At 52.4% G+C, this 16,208-nt stretch overlaps 1 protein-coding gene across 1 annotated transcript in view; it reads right to left on the reverse strand.

The window, feature by feature from the left end:
• Window positions 1-591: 591 nt before the first annotated feature.
• LOC134025209 (nesprin-1-like) overlaps window positions 592-16,208 on the reverse strand; it is a 49,559-nt gene continuing 33,942 nt past the window's right edge. The window contains exons 45-76 of the mRNA XM_062468108.1: window positions 14,556-14,747; window positions 13,853-13,984; window positions 13,413-13,510; window positions 13,123-13,270; window positions 12,731-12,859; window positions 12,233-12,412; window positions 11,901-12,116; window positions 11,684-11,785; window positions 11,471-11,590; window positions 11,036-11,236; window positions 10,741-10,914; window positions 10,251-10,382; window positions 9,906-10,102; window positions 9,438-9,570; window positions 9,083-9,265; window positions 8,762-8,911; window positions 8,434-8,610; window positions 8,164-8,319; window positions 7,887-8,042; window positions 7,551-7,721; window positions 7,303-7,436; window positions 6,808-7,012; window positions 6,168-6,350; window positions 5,914-6,060; window positions 5,518-5,672; window positions 5,046-5,193; window positions 4,873-4,967; window positions 4,514-4,748; window positions 3,999-4,193; window positions 2,256-2,381; window positions 1,053-1,208; window positions 592-609 (exon numbers count right to left, since the gene is read on the reverse strand). Coding sequence (XP_062324092.1) covers window positions 592-609; window positions 1,053-1,208; window positions 2,256-2,381; window positions 3,999-4,193; window positions 4,514-4,748; window positions 4,873-4,967; window positions 5,046-5,193; window positions 5,518-5,672; window positions 5,914-6,060; window positions 6,168-6,350; window positions 6,808-7,012; window positions 7,303-7,436; window positions 7,551-7,721; window positions 7,887-8,042; window positions 8,164-8,319; window positions 8,434-8,610; window positions 8,762-8,911; window positions 9,083-9,265; window positions 9,438-9,570; window positions 9,906-10,102; window positions 10,251-10,382; window positions 10,741-10,914; window positions 11,036-11,236; window positions 11,471-11,590; window positions 11,684-11,785; window positions 11,901-12,116; window positions 12,233-12,412; window positions 12,731-12,859; window positions 13,123-13,270; window positions 13,413-13,510; window positions 13,853-13,984; window positions 14,556-14,747 — 4,944 coding nt within the window. The remainder of the gene's footprint in view (window positions 610-1,052; window positions 1,209-2,255; window positions 2,382-3,998; window positions 4,194-4,513; window positions 4,749-4,872; window positions 4,968-5,045; window positions 5,194-5,517; window positions 5,673-5,913; window positions 6,061-6,167; window positions 6,351-6,807; window positions 7,013-7,302; window positions 7,437-7,550; window positions 7,722-7,886; window positions 8,043-8,163; window positions 8,320-8,433; window positions 8,611-8,761; window positions 8,912-9,082; window positions 9,266-9,437; window positions 9,571-9,905; window positions 10,103-10,250; window positions 10,383-10,740; window positions 10,915-11,035; window positions 11,237-11,470; window positions 11,591-11,683; window positions 11,786-11,900; window positions 12,117-12,232; window positions 12,413-12,730; window positions 12,860-13,122; window positions 13,271-13,412; window positions 13,511-13,852; window positions 13,985-14,555; window positions 14,748-16,208) is intronic.

Here is a 16,208-nt window from a genome sequence, read left to right on the forward strand (position 1 = left end):
GAGAGAGAGACAGAGACAGAGACAGAGACAGAGACAGAGACAGAGACAGAGACAGAGACAGAGACAGAGACAGAGACAGAGACAGAGACAGAGACAGAGACAGAGACAGAGACAGAGACAGAGACAGAGACAGAGACAGAGACAGAGAGAGAGAGAGAGAGAGAGAGAGAGAGAGAGAGAGAGAGAGAGAGAGAGAGAGAGAGAGAGAGAGAGAGAGAGAGAGAGAGAGAGAGAGAGAGAGAGAGAGAGAGAGAGAGAGAGAGAAAGGAAAGACAGAAACAGAGGTTAACAGAGGTCTACACAGTGAGAAAAACTGGTCCAAAAAAAGAGAGGGCACACTCACTTCAACAGCAATCCCAAAGTTGCTTCACAAGTCCCATGAGCTATCTATCATGGCTCACTGCAACAGGGCTGTGCACATCCCACACGCAACAACGCTGATGTTGCGTTAACAGCGTTAGCGACAGACAGACCAACTAAAGAGTCCGCCCGGTGAACTGTATCAAACACGCAGAGTCTGCCTGTGACAGTGTCAAGGCTAGCCAGAATGAGTCTAAATAGACGGTGCCCAAGTTAAGACAGCCAAGACACCTAGGCCAGCGAAGACAACTAAAACAGACAAACAGCCAATGTTTACTTTAGCTCACACTGTAGCTATCTCAGTACAACGTGTCCCGGGCCAAGGCACGGACGAGATGCCCTTTGTATCTGAGATAGCAGCGACACACACTCCCAGCAAGCAAGGGCTAGGAAACAGGAAATGCCGTAAGAATGCCCGGAGAGAGGAAACACACAATACTACAGTAAGTGTGTTCGAATGTAGGATATACCTACACACGTTCTTCTGAACATGTACTCGCTGAGAACATGAAATGATGATATTTATAGGATACCACCTCTTGCGGGTTGTGTGCATTGCATTGGAGGTGTTGCAATTGCATTGTGTGTGTGTGTTTGTCTCAGGGGTGTGCTATGTATGTATGTATGTATGTATGTATGTATGTATGTGTGTGTGTGTGTGTGTGTGCGCGTGTGTGCGTGTAGGGGTTCACCTGGTGGCAGATCTCCTCCCACTGGCGCTGAAGCAGATAGAGCCGTTCCTGCAGGACGGTGATGTCATCTGGGCAGACCACGCCCCCCAGAGAGTCCTTCAGCAAGAACAGGGAAGTGAGGTCATCGGTCCAGCCCTCAACGGTGCTTTCTAGCTCCTGCAATTCAGAGACACAAATGTGGTCAGAGAGAGCATTTACGCACACACAGCAAGTTCTCAGCATATAAGCCAAACACAGCCTCGTTTCAGCTCTTACCACACAGGAAGTGAAAGAGTCACTTCAGAAATGCTTACAGAGGCTTGGAGCTACCTTCCTAAACTAAAATATCTCATATACTCTCAACAAACAAAATAGCAAAAGCTCTGATGCTATGGAAAGAGTTTCGATCCAGAGAAGCCAGGGTTGAACCGGGAGACGGTCTGGCCAGATATGCTTCTGTCCTCTCTGCCACAGTGAGCTACACTATGTCCTAATGATGCGTGTTTGAGAAAGAGGATGTGTATTACGTAACGCATGCTCACACACACACACACACACACACACACATACCCCATATACACACACTCCCCAGATCTCTCTCTATCTCTCTCTCTCTCTCTCCAGCTGATGCTAGGCAAACTTTGTGCTGCTATTCCAGCATCCCTCCCCCTCTAAGGAGCAGAGCACAAGTCATGCATGAAACATGATCTGTGTGTCTTGCTGTGTGTGTGTGTGTGTGTGTGTGCGCGCGCGTGGAGGAGCCCTGACCAAACAGAGCGTGCTCCCTGTGTGTGTCCACGTCACACATGATTATGATGAGCACAAATGAGATGCTGCATCTGCTAGATGGAACCTCAACAGAAGCTGACCAGCATTACTGCTGAATCAGAAAACTCTACACAGCCAGGGTCTGTCTGCACTTAGTTCACCTAAACAAAATGAAACCAATCATATCCATCTTTCACATTTAACATAGTAGAGAGAAATGGTCTGTGTGTGTGTGTGTGTGGGGGGGGGGGGTGAGAGAGATAGCAACCTAGAGAGAAGGAAGAAATAGACTGTGTCATCTCGTCACTGTCACTGTGGCGAGTCATTCAGAGTGCGTTTGTATGTGTGCAAGGAAGAGGCGGAGAAAGAGCGAGAGAGAGAAAAGTGAGAGAGACAGAGAGAGAGAAAAGTGAGAGAGACAGAGAGAGAGAAAGAGAGCGATGCTGTGCTTCTCACCTTGCAGCGGACTTGTTCAGAGTGCAGCTCCTCGTGGTGGTCAGGCAGGGCCAGAGACAGCTTCCTCTTAAAGGCCCGGAGCTTCTCCAGCGACACGCCGATGCCCTTTTCACAGCGCTCCCAGTCCTGCGCACGCACGCAAAAAAATAGCAACACACATCGTTAAGACGCGCACACACAATGGTGCCTCTGCCCAGATTCAATGACACAGCAGACGCTGTAAATCTGCTGCAGCAATGTTGGTGACAGGGAGAGCGAGAGAGGCTCTGAGTGAGAGTGAGAGAGAGAGAGAGAGCGCGAGAGAAGAATATCCATGTCCTCCCAGCAATCAGAGCACTATAACCTCTCAGCCACACAGTACACACACACACACATAAAGAAATATCCTTCGCCATGAAACTACCCAGCAACCGCAAAGCTAGACAGAATAAATCCACTAACTAGACACAGAGCCAATAATGTCTTTTGAGAACTATGTGCAGGATTATGGTATTACCGGAAGCAGAATGAAAGTAAATGCAGGATTAAGGTCAAATTTGAAGAATGAAATAGCAGTTATCAATGATACCTGAAGAAGGAGCCAGACACATGAAATACCCAGAGAGACGGCAGAACACACAGTCAGCAACAGTAGCTCCAGTTATCCTCACACACAAGGAACAGACAGCAGGAGAGAGAGAGAAATAGAAAGAAATAGCAGGAGAGTGGCAAATAAAGAGAGACAGCTGCAAAAAACAGCGCTAGAACAGATATTTTGCCAAAACCCGTAAATCTCGGTTGCTGCTTCTAGCTGCGTCACTCTTCCCTGTTTGCCTCTGTTGGATACAGCACTGCTTAGCAGAGTGCCTGGAACCTGTGTGTGTGTAAGTGTATGTGTGTGTAAGTGCGTGTGTGTGTAACTGTATGTGTGTCTAAGTGTATGTGTGTGTGTAAGTGCGTGTGTGTGTAACTGTATGTGTGTGTAAGTGCATGTGTGTGTGCGTTTGCAAGTGTTCACTCACATCTTGTGTATGTTTCATCACCTCAAATGCCCTTGCTTGTGTATGTACGCATGTGTGACTGTGCACTTTCTATAGTGCTGGTGTTCTATTTGGCCATCCATCTCTCTCTCTCTCTCTTTTGCAGACTTGGTCATTCTTAAGATGCACTCTGAATCACATGAAATATGCAGCATGTTCAGCCTCACTGTCCTGCATTTAAAACTAACCTCAGTGCTAATCAGGCCTGAGATGGAATGTTAACTAGCATGCTAGGTCATTACATTATGCTATGCTTCATCAGATCTGCTGCAATGTGGTCATTGTCTGCTGCTAGTTAAGCAAAGCGTGTTAAACCACAATATCCGATCAGCACACATAGCAGTAGGACCTTGCTTATACATCTATGTTAGCAAAGAATGGCAATTCAAATTCTGATCTGACATCATATGTAAAGCATTTAAGCTTCACAAACTTGCTTCTAGTTGCTATTGCAAGTTTCCATAGATAACCTTCAATGACGTGTTAGCTCAGAGAGATAAAGAGCAGGCTAAAGCTCATGTTGGAACACTGCTAGTATTAACATAACCCATTCAGCACCAAGGGACACTGCAAACAACAGTGACAACAGCAAAACACTTAACCAGGGCCCAGTGCTAGCTCTACAGTCCAACTGTATGTATAGCCTTCTATAACAACCAGTCATGGTCACCGCATGTTAAGCTACGGTTAACCACGTTTGCTTGAGGTTCGGAAGTACACAAACCTTTAGTAGGCAGAGCAGCTCCCTCTTCTGTTCGTCCAATCGGTGGCTGGCGTGCCTCCAGCGTTCCTGCATGTCCGTCAGCTCGGTCTGCAGAGCTGACTCTGCCCTGGGATCCGCCCACAGCAACAGGCCCCGCCCCGCCTCCACGGCCAGGATGTATCTGCCCTGCTGCCTCTGGAGCACACGCTCCCTCAGCTGGGGGCAGGAGGGGAGGGGGGGGACACACAGGTTATCTGGGGTCAGAGGTCAACATCGGAATAGAGGGCAGAGAGAGAAAGAGCAGGAGAAGCCCCGGGGGTGGGGATGAGGTCATGGATGGGTGAATCAAACAGTGGAAACACAATGACAAAATGTAGGAAAAATGAAGGCTATTTCAGAAGGAGCTGTGAGGGGAAGCTGCATGTGTGGGGCTGTCTCTCAGGAGGCCCTTCAGTCTGGACGTGAGGCCCTTCAGACTGGACGTGAGGCCCTTCAGACTGGACGTGAGGCCCTTTCAGGCTGGACGTGAGACCCACCTGGACCTGGTCCAGCATGGTCCTGGCCTGCTGCAGGGCCACCGGCTCCCCCGGCTGATGCACGTCCGGGTCGCGAGACACTTCCTGCAGCCAGCGCCGCAGCTTCTCCGCCATCTCCGTGTAGCGCTGCCATTGGCGGACCAAGCTGTCGATGATCCCCCTCTGCTGCTGGGCCCGCCTCACCACGCCTTGCCATTGGTTGCCGAGCAGAGCCAGCTTCAGGCTGAAGTCATCTCTGCAGGGAGGAGGGAGAATGAGTGCTTATTAGTGTGTGTTTCTGTGTGTGTGTGTGTGTGTGTGTAGATACAGAAAGTGAGAGAGGGATAAAGAAAGTGGTTAGTGGTTGTGTATGTGTTTACCTGTCATCCACCTGTCCCTGGTCCAGAAGGTGATGTCCATCGCTGATGATGGAGTAGAGGATCTGCTGCCTGCTGAACATCTCTGCCTGGAACAGCTGTAAAGATGCACAGAGAGAGATAAACACATCCACACCCACCCAAAGTAACAAATACACACACACACACACACATACCTCATGTTCTCTCTGCTGCTCCAGCAGGCTGTGGTAGTTCCCAGAGATCTCAGCGGCCAGTTTCTGCTCCGTGTGGGACAGGAAGTCCATCCAGGCCTCACACTTCTGGAGGAAGCTCTGTTGCTGTAGCAACGCTGCCTGCTGCTTACTGGAGGACGGAAGAAACAGAACATAACATGAGTCAAAACACTCAGAAAACACCGCCTATTGTTTATTAATCAAGCCCTGGCGTGTCCTGTTTTGAAATCAAGCCCCTAATCAACTTGGTTTCCTCAGTATAGAAGGTGATTAACTTCATGACAAGAAAAATGACCATTATTTTACCATTATATTGGTGAAAGCGAAGTGAAATAATGATGAAGTCAAGAGTTAGAGGACAATCCAACTTCAAACTTCTTTTATCAGTTTGTGTGGGACTAGGGGTGTGCTGGACCAGGTGTGTGTGTGTGTGTGTGCAGGACCGTAGCGTTACCTGAACCTCTCCGTCAGGTGTGCAGAGTGAGTGGCCCAGGCCCTGTTGAGGGTCTGCAGCTGCTTGATCTGCCCGTCGTTAAGGGGCAGCCTGTAGGCCAGCTCGTTAACACGCTCCAGATCTGGAGACTGGCTACTCAGCCTCAACATCTGCACCTGGGGGGGGGGGGGGAGGGAGGGGGGGACAGGTACGGTCAAATGTTTAGCACAGGCTACTGTGCCTGAGGACACAGCTAGCATAACATCTGAGGATTATATTAGCTATGCTACTGTTTGTTTACCAAAAAGAAGCTTTTCCAAAGAGATGGTTGTTTGGGTTCATGTGTGTAGGGGGGGGGGGGGGGGGTCGGTGAGGGGGGGGGGGGGGTCGGTGATTCAAAAGGTCACCCATGTTTACCTTCAGTTTCTCCATGCGCTCCTGGAGGACGGGGAGTTCAGGGGAGCCCAGCGGGTCAGACTCCTTCAGAACCTGCTCGGCCTCCTGGGCCAGGAGGGTTAGAGAGCCCAGCTGCTGGGAGAAACCCTCACAGTCCTGGACTCCACTCTGCAGAGACACGTGAGAGGGCTATGAACAGACAGTAACAGAGACTGTGTGTGTGTGTGTGTGTATGCTGTACATGTGTGTGTGTGTGTGTCCAGCTCTCCTCTGACCTGCAGTGCATCCTGCTGCCTGTGCAGGGCGTGCTCCAGCGTTGCTAGGCGATGTGTGAGTGACAGGCGGTCTGATTGGAGGGCTGCCATGGAGGAGGCGTCCACCTGGGTGCTCAGCTCCTCCCCCAGCCCCTGCAGCTGCTGCAGGGAGCGCTGGACAGACACCTGGCCTCCCAGCAACTCCTGCACAACACAAACACACACGGCATGAAATACTACCGAAAGAGCATGCCCACCCTCTCCCTGGGAGCCTCCTGGGGTGTTAATCTGGGCTTGTCTTGTGCTCCGCTGTCCCCCTGTGAAAGGGCTTTTGTCCTGGAGGTCTTGGTGTGTATTCAGACAAGCACAGAGGGTGGAGTTTGGCCCCCAGCGGGAAGGTCAGGGATGGTATCAATCAGATAAACTGCCTGGTCAGCACCATCTTAGTTGTTTCACATGTCTGCCTTCTTAGATAGAGAGTGGAGACAGTGAGCGTGTGACTTTAGGCGATTCTGTGCATATGAGGATGACTTGAGACATTGGATAAACAGGAAAATATAAAGACGAATCGGAACTCGTTGTGGAAAACCATACGAGACACTTCCGCCCTACTAAACCGCTCATCCTGTCACATGACGCCTCCGTCTACCGCCTCACTCACGCTGCAGTCTCTGATCCAGGCGCTGCTCTCCTCCTCCGTGACGTCCCGGTCGGTGGCGCTCTTCAGCAGCCGGTCGGCCCTCTCCTCCTGCCTCTGCACGGCCGCCACGCTCTCGCCGTGCAGCTCCCCGTAGCGCTGCCACAGCCCCAGCAGGCCCCGGCCGCTCCGCAGCTGCTCTGAGATCTGCTCCAGCAGCCCGTTCCACCTGGCGCCGACAGAGAGGCCAGGGGTTAGGAGCTGGTCCAGAATCAGTTGGGGGACTAATGCTTTTAGGAGTCCAACTTTGAACTGTTTGAACAGAGCTTTCTGGAGCTTTTTAGAAGGGAGAATGTATTGTCTGTGCTTGGTTGTTAGTCTCAGCTCTACAGCACATGTATGGCCAGAGGCGCCGTATAGGGGGGAATAGTTATGACGATTCTAAGGGCCCCTGACTGACAGGGGCCCTTTTTTTTATGGGGCCCAAAATTTCTGGCGACGCCCCTGTGTATGGCCTACCTGATGTTGACGTCACGGAGGGCACCGTTGAGCACGTCGGACACAGATGGGTGGCACTCGGTCAGGAGCTGGTGTGTGACGGAGCCAAACTTCCTCAGACTGCTCTCCTGTTTGTCCAACTCCTCTTGTAGGCTCTAAACCACAGTCACACACACAAATGTTATCCTCTTTTTAAAGAACAGAGGGACAACGACTCCCTCCATTTACCTACAGCATCCAAAACTCTGTCATGTTTTGGTTGTCCGTACCTCCAGACTCTCCACCTGCGTCTGCACGGCCTCCAGGGAGCCCGTGAGCAGGCAGAGGTGTGAGACGGCGTAGCGCCCCTCCAGCACGTAGCGGTTGATCTCCTCCGCGGCCCGCCGGTACAGGGTCCACTGCTCCAGCACCGACCGCAGGCTGACCTTCATCTGATTGATCTGTCAGAGGGGGAGGAGCTCACGGCTTCAATTATAGGGTACGGACTGTAAAAGTACGAGTCGGTTCACTTCTTCAAAGCTCTATTTGTGAAGAATGAGTTTGTTTAGTTAATGAATAATCGTAAACACAAATGAGCTCGACCATGGGGCCATCTTAAAACCCACCATTTGATCCAGGCTGGCCCACGACTGGTTTAGATCTTTAAGGGTCTCCTTGACAACCGAGCAGGCCTCGCCCTTTTTGTCCTGGATGAGAGCGTTCCCTCGTTCCTCAGTCTTCTCTAGATCCTTCTCTTTCTCCTTCACCAACTCCTCCATCTCCTGAAGGGTGAAAAGGACGGGGTGAAACACACTTAAGAAGAGCACAGAGGTTAAAGTAAGGAGGTTTCATCGGGTGTTGGGTCGGGGTCATGTGGAAAACGATGGGATAATGTGTTCTTACTTGACAGTCTTTCAGTGCGTTCTGGACTGACGCTACATCCTCTATCCTGTGTCTCTTCTTCAACTTGTCCTCCTGCAGGGAGAGCCAGGTCCTCAGGGCCTGCACTCCATTCTCATGCTCCAACCAACCCTCCAACAGACCCTCCAACGACTGGATCTGGGGAGGATCACACAGAAAAGCCTGTAAAAACCTGTGGTAAAAAGAAGCATTTGCGTGCACTGTGTGAACACACTATCCCCCCCTCCAGACCACTAGAGGAGAGCTAGCCACCTTCTCTGTGATGAGTCCCTGCAGTATCTGCCAGCGTCTGTTCATGGCCCCCAGCTTCTCGGCAAAGTCGGTCTTGTCGCTGCGCTTGCCCTCCACATCCTGACTGCTGATCTGCAGCACCGATTGGTTGACAAAGTCCACCGTCAGCTGCTTGCACGTCAGGTCTATCCGGAAACCCTGCAGGGACAGGGATGGAGGGAAGGAGACAGGGGGAGGATGGAGGGAGAAAGGGAGGGATGAGAGCATGAGAAATATCAGTAACATTATCCTCTTTATCCTGTAGAGGACTGTCCGCTCTACTGTGTAGGATGAGAGGCCCAGTTCTCACCTTGTACTTCTGAAGGTAGCTCTGGACTGCCTCCGAGCCTACAGCTCCCAGGATCCTTTGCTGGTCCTCCTTGATGACGTTCTCCATGAGCGAGATCCAGCTCATGAGCTCTGCGATGGCGTGGCGCGAAGCTAGCTTCTCCATCTGCAACTGTAGGAAGGGACACCAAAACACAGTAGGTCCGCGTTATAGCTCGGAAGCCAAATCGATCGATTCATAAAGAGGAGACGAAGATGTATTCTTTGAAACTACTTTGCTCTTGGGTTGCCGCTTCTAGATCCTCCCCCGGAAGACATGCACGGAGCAGAACGCGGTGCCTACCTGGTGCAGCTTCTCCTGGACCACAGGGATTCGCGTGAGCAGCTCGGCCCACTGGGTGTCCACCTGGGCCAGCGCTGACCTCAGCCCGGCCGTGTTCACCCTCTTCAGCCTCAGCAGCTGGTTCCCCGTGCTCAGCACCGAGGAGCGCAGAGACGACTTGGCGTCCACCTCCTTGGAGAACTCCTGCAGCGCAGGTGGGCGGAAGGAGAGAAGAGATGGAGGATGAGCTGTGGTTCTGTTTGACATTCGAAAATGTAGGCCTTCTGAATTTTGTAATAATGGAATTCATTCATTGTTATTACGCCCCCTGCTAAGGGGGGCACATGGGCCAGGTGCATTGTGGGCCGTCACTCACCAGGAAGGCGTAGAGGTGGTCTCTGACCGTCTCCAGTTCCTGAGGTACGGTCACCGACTGGGTGGTCCAGAACTCCAGACGGTCCAGAGCCGACCGTAACCACTGGCTCAGCTCTGCTGACTCTCTCTGGTACCTGTGGGGTGCCATGTCAAGAGGGGGGGTTGATTAGCATAACCAACTAGATTAGCATAACCACTAGCATACCGCCTCGAAATTCTACTACCCACTCTGCATCCATCTCTCCATAACTGAAAAGTGTATAAGTCCTAAACTCCTAGAAGTCCTAAAGAATTTTGGTCCCCAAGAAAAGATACTAACCCTAACCCTAACCCTTGATGAATGGTAGCCATGTCCGTAAGACCTATGTACATTACGTTTATGACCCCAGACCCAGCTGGAACTCATTGCCCAATGCCTGTCTGTCCACCTGCTCGTCTGCCCGCCCGCCCGCCCGTTTGTCAGACTGACCTGCTCCAGTGTTTGAGGGTGGAGTCCAGGCGGTGCAGCTCCTTGTTGACCTTGGTGGTGGAGCAGAGCCAGTGCTCGCCCAGCTGGGTCAGCTGGTTCTCCAGGTCTGAGCAGCAGACACCCAGCAGCAGGCGCTTGCCCTCCTCCAGGACCTGGTAGAGCTGCGGCTGGTGCTCCGTCAGGCTGGCCTTCAGCCGCTGGGGAGGGAGGGAGGGAGAAGAGGTTAGAGTAGAGAAGTATTATCATGAAAAAACATGGCTGCCCTAACTTCGGCATGTGTTTCATTCCCGAACGTGTACGCAGGATGTGCGTATGTGTCTGTGTGTGTGTGTGTGTGTGCTGTACCTGGTAGAGAGCGATCCTTTCGCTGAGCCTGTCCTCAGACTCCTCCACCAGGCCCACCGTGGGGATGCTACACTCCACAGCCTCCAGCTGTCTGCACAGGCCCTGGTAGTCCTCCACCAGCCTGCTCCACGACTGGACACACAGGGGCACACAAGGGCACAACTGATTCACCATTCATCACATGACACTGCTTGTTCATCCGCTCTAATCTATCCATCCAGTCACATCAAATCCAGTTGTATAAGTTATATATCCACACTGTTACTGTGAGAGAGACACCTAGAGCCTGGTAGCAGGCGTGTCCTCCATGTTGGCAAACGTTAAAAGCTGTGGCTAAGTTTCAACAATTGAAATAGCCAAATGGATGGAGGCATTTATCCGTCTCTATCTCCCTTCCAACTTCCCATCCATTCCCTCACTCCCTTCCCTCCCTTCCTCCCTCAACCCTCCCCCTCCTCTCCCCTTTCTCCCTCCCTCCCTGCCCTCTCACCTCCAGGATGCCCTCCAGCTCCACCCCCCTGCGGTGGGCCTGCTTGAGGACAGAGTGGGCCTGGGCCAGGGTCTCCTCCAGGGCCTGGCTCTCCCTCTGCACCACCAGGCTGCTGACCTTGCTGTACAGAGTCTGGGTCAGGATCATGTGGCACTCCAGACCCTGGAAGAACTCCTGGAGGAGAGATTACAGGACGGGGAGAGAGGGACATAGATAAAAGCATACAAAACAACAAGGTTTATTGACCAATCCACGTCGCCTTCCTCCTCACCATCTCTGCCCCGAGGCTGCTCACCTTGTGCTTGTCCAGGAGCATCTGTACTTCGATGACGGAGCCCACCGTCATCTTCTGGTCGGCAGCCATCTTGTCCTGGGCCGTGTCGACCAGGTCGATGAGGTCGTGCAGGGCGCTCTCGTACTGGGCCTTCAGGACCAGGCTGTGGTTCAGACTGCTGCGTCTGGCGCCCACCATCAGAACCAGCTCCTCATACGCATCCTGAGGTGACAGAACAGTGATACACAACAAGAGTTTCGCAACATATTTATGTTAAAGTGCATTTTCATACTACTTCAGTACAAGTACACAAGTATCAAGTACAATTACAGATATACAGTATAGTACTGTAGCAGTGGAATCAATGTTTAGGGGGAGATGTTGCCAGAGACAACGAGATGAGGACAGTAGAGGTGAGAGAAGGGTGAAGACGGGTGGTGTAAGAGGGCTGGTCACCTGCAGTTTGAGGAGCTCTTGGTTGGACACCTGGTCCGCCTGCAGTCCCTCTGCTCTGGTCCTGAGCTCTGAGACCCTCTGTTCAAACTCCCTCAGGCCATCCTCCACCTCAGACAGAGTCTGCACAGGGAGCGGCCGAACTTTAGAGCTGCATGCGGGTGCGTGTAGTGTGTGAGTGTGTCTCTGTGTGTGTGTGTGTGTGTGTGATCCTACCTCTATCTGTTTGGAGGCAGGTCTGTCCACAGCTCCGGCCATCCTCTGCAGCAGCTGGTGCTTGCTCTCACCGAGGGCCGTGAACAGTATCCTCAGCTCCGCCTGGAGGAGGCAGCACAGACAGGGAAGCCAGGCTCGTCATACCTGATGCACTCCCCACCTCGAAACACAACGTATGTCTTCTGTACACACACACACACCCGCGCGCGCGTCATACCTGGAAGGTGGAGTGCTCCTGCAGCCTGTCCCTCATACAGTCACAGTGCTGCTCCAGGGTGGAGTCCAGCAGGCCCAGCCTCTCCTGCAGTCCGTCCAGGGTGTCCTCCATCAGGGCCTGCTCCTCCCCTCCACACAGCCTCCCTGCTCCCCCCGCCACCAGGCCCCGGCACTGGCTCACCTCCCCGCTCACACCCCGCACCTCCTTACCCAGACCCTGCACACACAGGACAGACACGCACATGACAGGCCTGCAGCGCAGTGAAATGGAAGGCATTTGTTTTTCTCGCCTGATAATAAGACGTGTCAGTGTGCGTGTGTGTTCCCCTCTACCTCCATGTGACCCAGCTGTGTCTCCGTGTCCTCAGACAGCAGCACAGGGCCGGTCAGGACTTGGCTCTCTGCTCCGTCCAGCCAGGAGGAGGCCGCAGACACCGCCGCGTACAGCTCCTGCTGCACCGCCGCCCCGCCCGCCGCCGACGCCTCGCCCGGCTTGCTCTCAACGCCACCTGTCTGTGGAGACGGGGAACAGCAAGAGGGAGCAGCCCTTATTCAAGGTGTTGTATAGTGATCCTCCTACTGCTGGGTTTTACTGAAGTGTCTACATGAAGCTTCCAGTACATAGAAATCAGGGACCTAAAGTGGTGCATGGGAAATGGGAAAAGTACAAACATCTCTGAGTGGACCCCAGAAGCTTTGGGTATTGTATAACTGTGTGGTTTAGTCAGTACAACACCCATTAACTCAATGTAACTTCTTTCTGTAGCTGTGAGAGTTGTGTGTGGCTCTTGTGTTATAAAGTGAAAGAGTGTGCGTGTGTGTGAGAGCTACCTCCTGTGCGAGTTTCTCCAGGGTCTGGCTGCAGCTCTCAAACAGGGCCCTGGGAGAGCTGGGGTCCTGAGCCACTGCCTCCCCCCGGAACACCACCCCTGGACTGGACACACGTGACCTGTGAAGCCCCTGGGACCAGGAGACACGGGGTGGCAGGCTATCAGACAGGTAGGGCTTATGATAGCTTGTTACATAAAGATGTAAGGTCTTTTCTTTTATTTTTTCATGCGTACGAACATGTACAGACTGACAGTTACTCAGGTATTTGAGGCGTGGCGTTATACTGTAGGAGATCTGTATAGCATGAGAACCAGCCTAACACACAGGCCGATGCTTAAACAGAGGGATTAGAGGCGTGGTGAACGCGAGGGGGTCTGGAGCAGCGGGCGTACCGTGCTGAGCTGCTCTTGCTCCAGGGAGTTGAGGGAGAGCTGCAGCTTGGTGCTCTGGTCCCTGTTCAGGTTCTCCCACCTCTGCCTCAGCCGCTCCTGAGGGGACAGCACCTCCGGCTCCAGCAGCACTCCTGGGGCCCCGCCCTCGCTGGGAGGAGAGGAGGACACAGACAGAGAGACAGAGAGAGAGAGAGAGACACAGACAGAGACAGAGAGAGCATATGTTTTTGTGGGCGAGTGAGAGATGGACACTTGCGTGTCGGCTGTGTGTCGGAGGATGTGAAACCCACCTGTCTCCGTTGGGCGTGTTCAGGGCCAGGATCTCCTCCCCCACGCTGGCCACAGACCGCAGCAGTCTCCTCTGCTCGGCCAGCTGCTCCTCCAGCTCCTACACAACAGCACACCACAGCTGTCATACACACACACACACACACGATCGCAGACCATGGCACATACATTGGCTCTCTACAGTACACATCCTGCTAAATGCTGTAGCAGATCCACAGGCACAGTGCAACACGTATAGGAAGCATACTGTATAGCATCTGCATGAGCTTTGAAGTCTGTAGTGTACGCAAGTCAAATGAATACAGTGGTGAGAGCTTAAACATAGATACAGTAGATACAGACTATAAGTAATATGATAGTATTCTAGTCTATTCTATGATATGGTCTAGGGTTAGAGTGCTATTAGATGTGTGATGTTGTTTACTGGAGGCCTGTTTCCTACCCTCTGTCTCTGCAGGTTGTCAAGGTGCTGCTGGGTGCGTGTGGAGCGCGCCTGGGACAACCAGTCCTGGAGGTTAGGACTCTGAGACAGGGACGAGTCTGGCTCGCTGTCCTCCTGCTCCTGCAGAGAGCCCTGGGACACACACACACACACACAGAGGTCAGGGGTCAGGCGGACTGGAGATATGGTTTACAGGAGGGATGTATCCACAGCAACAGACTTGGTTCGCTTCAGTGGTGTTTAATGCAGCAGAAAATAGCCGAGTCACTGCGGACGGGACAGCGGCTAAGCCGTCAGCGACGGGAGGCGGGAGCTCAAAATGCTGCATGTCAACAGAGGGACACCTGGCTGTGTGCATCTCTTTGTGTGTGAGGCCCTTTGTGTGAAAAACAGGCCGTTGTTGTCCGTTATGGGGGACAGTAGGCCTTTATGACAGAGGCCAAAGTGACCTTTGTGTTTGGACAAAACCACCATTGATGGGGTGCACACAGCACAATATAATACAGCACACAAGCAAAGGAATCTGCAGCAAAACTAAAAAAGGGAAAGTGAGAGAGAAGAGATGAGATGAGGGAAGGAGACAAGGAACATGCAAGGACAGAGAAAGGAGTAGACAGAATATCCAGAAGAGGGGTCAACCAGCCAGTCAACCAGCCAGTCAACCAGTCAGTCCGCCAGGCCTGTACAGGTTGTGCTCCAGTACCTGGATGTCCACCTGCTTGTCCTGCAGCATCCTCTGCAGCTCCAGCAGGCTGTCCTTCAGGGAGTGCAGCTTGCAGGTGAGCTGCTCGGCCTGGCCGCGCGTGCCGGCCCGCCCCTCCAGGAGCAGGCTCTCGCTGTGCACCGACAGCTCCGACAGTGACAACACCTTCTGCTCGATCTCAAACAGCATGTTCTGGAAGGGCAGGAACACACGGGCCAAGTCAGGCACCATGACTGGGACAGGGAACGTGACCAGCCCGACCACAACTTTTGGGAGGGATGACGATGAGGGTAAAATAATCCCAACTTGACCCCGAACATGTTCATACTGTTGCCATCAAGACCACATTACCAGTGGTCAGAGCTAGCAGTAACACACACAAAAACAGACTGGTTGTAAGCTAATTGGCATTACTAGTTTTTAACTATAATTCCATATGTCAGAATTACACTACACAGACTAAATCCTGGGTCAGAGAAGCTAACACATGCTAACAATACCACGGTCCAACTGTACTGTCATCACTGCAGGACGAGCAACAACATCTACACAACACTTCTTTATACAGTACGAAACAATATTGACCAATGAGAGCTCTCCTTTCTCTTTCTCAAAGGACTCCTATTGGTTGCGTTGGAGAATGGTGACCAGTGTTCCAATGGCCTCAGCAGCACATAAAGGATCCTGCCACTGTGAGCATGACCCCACCAGAGAAGCTATGGTGGCTTCTAGAATACACACACACACTACTACACACACGCCACACACACACACACACACACACACACACACACACACACACCTGTTGTGCTGTAGGTTTCTCTTTCACTCTTCAGCTTTCTCCATCTCTCACTCTATTTTCTCCTTCAATCAGTTTTAAAACGTGTCACCTCCCCTTCCGTGCTCTAAAAGATGACAACAACTGGATGAAAGGAAGAGGGGGATAGGGCTTGTAAACCTCCTTTCACGTGGAGGGGGTCTCTCTGCAGACAAGGCCTTCCTCCCACAATAGTCCCGCTGCACACCTCCTTTTGCTCTGTTCACAGTCTCTTTCACTGTCATTCGTGAGGGGCGTGACAAGTTCTCTCTCCCTCCATTTTCTCTCTCTTCCCGTCTCCTCCACTCTGCGTCTGGTTCTTCCTCTTCGTGGCTCTCCCTTTTTCCTCCCCCTTCTCCCTCTCTTACATATTTCTCACGGGGCCAATCCCTCTTGGCCTTTCTCGCCCTCCTTCTCTTTCTCTCTCCCACTGTTGGCCTTTCCTTCAAACCCGTTTTTCCTCTGCTCATATATTCAAGGAGGCCTGTGTTCAAGTAAGGTCTACCTCCTGGACGGTGAAGCCTGCCTGGACCAGCCTTCAGATCCTGAGCTCCACAACAAACCATATGGAACCTCTAATCAGCTTATAGTTCACCAAGCTGCTGCCAATGCACACATGCACACACAAACACACATTGCAATTGTGTAGGTGAAGACTACTGAGATTAAGTTTGTAGACCCCCGAGAAATCCTCTGTCCTAAGAACCCATAACAACATAGGTTAGCCCTAAGAGGATGACTACCTCCACCGGGACACAAATCACCCTCACGGGGGTTAAGGACGGGGAGGGGGTGTTACCATGGTAACCACGGGGTGAGCCGGGGGCCACAGGAGG

Source organism: Osmerus eperlanus, chromosome 8 (assembly GCF_963692335.1).
Source record: "Osmerus eperlanus chromosome 8, fOsmEpe2.1, whole genome shotgun sequence".
Classification (NCBI taxonomy): domain Eukaryota; kingdom Metazoa; phylum Chordata; class Actinopteri; order Osmeriformes; family Osmeridae; genus Osmerus; species Osmerus eperlanus.